Consider the following 3,183-nt stretch of genomic DNA (forward strand, 5'->3'; position numbering starts at 1 on the left):
CCTTAGGACATTAGAAATAATGTCTAACTCGGTTTGGGGAAGTACATGCATACACAACGGGAGGTAATCTAAATTATCCTCTCCGTCATAAACAAAAAAAACCATGCATCATGTAGTATAGATTTTTTTTTTGGTGAAATGTGAGTATGTATTATATATGTATCAAAAACTTCCCCAATTACATCAAGAACATATGTAAATAGAAAATGAACCAAAACAACAACAACAAAACTCAAATACTTCGAACCATCAATAGAAACCCAGACAATTCCGGATTTTGATTTCACTCATTCCATCCTTGCCCATACATCTCCGTCTAAGTTGCATCTGAACCATCTTCTTCATCCGCTCTACAACCACTGGAGGTCTCAACACATTTAACTCAATCCTCGCATGATTCCGTTGATCCCAGATTAGATATCTGTAAGTCGTCAAAATCATCGCTAGTGCTTTCCATTTCAAATTATTGCGATTTGTAGTCAGTAAGTCATTGATAGTAGGCATTGGTCGACCAATCCAATCCTCAACACACTTCTGAATCTTTCTGCTAAATTCACATTCAGTGAACAGATGAGGAATTGTTTCAGACTGAGTATCACACAAAATACACCTGTCATCCTGACAGAATCCATAGGCATAGAGTTTCGATTTGATGTTAATACCTTCTTGCATAATGAGCCATGATATGAAAGAAGCTTTAGGAATATTCCAGTTATTCCAAACAATTGTAGACCATTGTTGTTTCATATGATTTCCCAGAAGCCAATCATAACCATTCCCAATCGTGTACCCTTTCTGATGAGGAGCCCAAACATTATCAATGAATCCATCTTTAATCCTCTCCTTCACCTTACAAATACTCTTCCAAGTCCAAGTAGAATCATTTGCTGGGGTATAGTCATGTAGTATAGATTAATGTAGCTTGCATTTAGTGTAGAATTCATGCATCATGTTTGCATGATTTCCCATCATTTTGGCCATTGAGGACAATGCCCATATTAGTGTGGGGATGGAGAATTCTAACTTAACTTTTATTCAAAAACCAAAAAAAAAAATTGAAAAATTTCGAAAAACCATAAAAATTTGAAAAACCAAAAACAAGTTCATTTCCTTTGTAGTGTAGTCTTGTATATATTGTGTTTGTTCTATCCTTGTTCACATTGATCGACTACGCCACATCCGAGACATGAGGATATTGAAGACTGCATGGTATGATCTTTCCAATCTCCTTTTTCCTCTTTATGTTAATGACTATGTGGCTTCATTTTGATTGATGTGGTATAACAATGTGAACTTAGGACTTGCATTTAGTTTATATGTCATATTAGTTGGTAGAATAATTTGCATTAGGATGTATAAATGTTAGTTGCATCATGGCATATAGTTGCATGTTAGAAAAATTTTGTGAAACCGTCTACTTGGGAAGCTTGACAAGTGTATATAGGCCCTAGTAGATGCTTTTTGTTCTTAAGACTTTGCTTGTTAGAATGCTTGTAAAACACCCTAGGATGTGTCATACTAGTATCCTTTGACCCATGGATTAAGGCCTAGTCAAGAGTACCTTGTGGTGTGATAACTCCTTGGCTACCGTTTATTCCAAGGTGACTGTTTAGGTAATTTTACCCAAATCGATTAATTAGGGTCAATGTAGTCTATATTCGTTGGTTGGATGTATGTTTGTTCGTACGTTGTTAAGTAAATAAGAAAATGAAGTGCGTAATGTAAATTGACACGTAAGATTTTGGTGACGCGGAAAACCCAATGTGGGAACAACCGCGGGAGGGACGGTACCCTGCCAAGTATTGCACTATATGAATAGGAGGATGATTACAACGGTAACGTTTATGCTAATCTTGCTGGCACTAGGCGTCAGGCCAGCAAGATCTCGGATGGGCGTATATTTGTGAATAATGAGCCGTGGCTTTTATGCAGATGTATAAGTGCGGTTGTCTTGAGGATAATGTTGATTGTCTTCTTGATTTGCTTCCTTGGCTATTTATAGGGTAAGAACCCTAGATATGTCCTACCTCAAATATGGAAAGGGAATATTATTTCCATAAGGACTTCTTTCCAAACCGGACTCTTTTGCCAATTCTCCCCGATCTCCCTAACTTCTCCCTAACTTCTCCCTAACTTCTCCCTGACACTCTTTTCCTTAACACGGGCATCTTCTATGACGGGCTCTTGATGCTTCTCAAGCCCGTCTCCCCTTTTCCTGACCGCAGGCTCCTCTCCTTCTCACCACTTCTTTCATAATCTTTATTTTATCAAATGGGCCCTCCTTATTGTGCTATTTTTAGCCCAAACAGTTTGCCCCAAATTTCTTGTGTAGTACGCTTTCAAGTATCGAACAAGGAATTTACGTAACCAAATGTTCAAAACCCTACGCCGCCTTTCACTTCTTCCCATGCAAGCCGCCTTTCTCCTCTTTCTCCGCACCCAACTCCCTCTCTCCTCTTTATAACCCCAACATCTCTCTTCCACTTTCATTTAATCACTCCAAATCATTTCAAAAACCTTGTTCTCTTAAACCCTCAATCTTCTTCCCCTTTTAATATTCATTGGCTTTACTGTTCCCTTCCCCGTCTTCATCATCAGGTAATCCATTTTCTCTCCTTACTTTAATTTTCATTTTCCTTCTCCACCATGGGCAAAACCCGTCAATCTTCGTCAATCCCTGCACCCTCAGACCGTAATCTTGACCCTACTTTCCCTTCTCGGGGACTCTTCAAACACCCACATGATTGTGACTCTACTCTAACCCCGGCTGACATTCCCAAGATCAAGAATCTGCTGGGTCTTTGTGATGGGGTGGATATCGCCATTCCTGAACCGGGACAAAAAGCTGACGCCCTTCGTCCAGGGTGGGTTGGTTTTTACTTGTACCCGTTTAGATACGGCCTCCGTTTCCCTTTCCCTAAACTCATTCAAGATTTTATCTTCACCAATAATTTCGCCATGGCGCAAATCTCCGCCGCCATTTGGAGAGTTCTTCTCTATTCCCTGGCCGCTGGTCAGAGTACTGGCAAATCCATCACTCTGGGCGATTTGGCCCACATGTACAGTATCAGATCCTTGGGCAGGGGTCAGTTCTCATTCCGGGGCCATGGAGATGCTCCCTTCAAACACGCGTCAAAGTCCCGTGATGAGAAATGGTTTGAGGACTTCTTCTATGTGTTGGAA

General features: G+C 40.3%; 1 protein-coding gene across 1 annotated transcript; it reads right to left on the minus strand.

Annotated features, from left to right (window-relative positions):
* Positions 1-249: 249 nt before the first annotated feature.
* Positions 250-2,632, minus strand: LOC141588379 (uncharacterized). The gene is made up of 2 exons (XM_074409824.1): positions 2,572-2,632; positions 250-887 (listed from the first exon to the last, which is right to left on the minus strand). Exons 1-2 carry the CDS (start codon positions 2,630-2,632, stop codon positions 250-252), a joined length of 699 nt encoding a protein of 232 aa, XP_074265925.1.
* Between the last annotated feature and the right edge of the window lie 551 nt (positions 2,633-3,183).

Source organism: Silene latifolia, chromosome 6, assembly GCF_048544455.1.
Source record: "Silene latifolia isolate original U9 population chromosome 6, ASM4854445v1, whole genome shotgun sequence".
NCBI classification, from domain to species: domain Eukaryota; kingdom Viridiplantae; phylum Streptophyta; class Magnoliopsida; order Caryophyllales; family Caryophyllaceae; genus Silene; species Silene latifolia.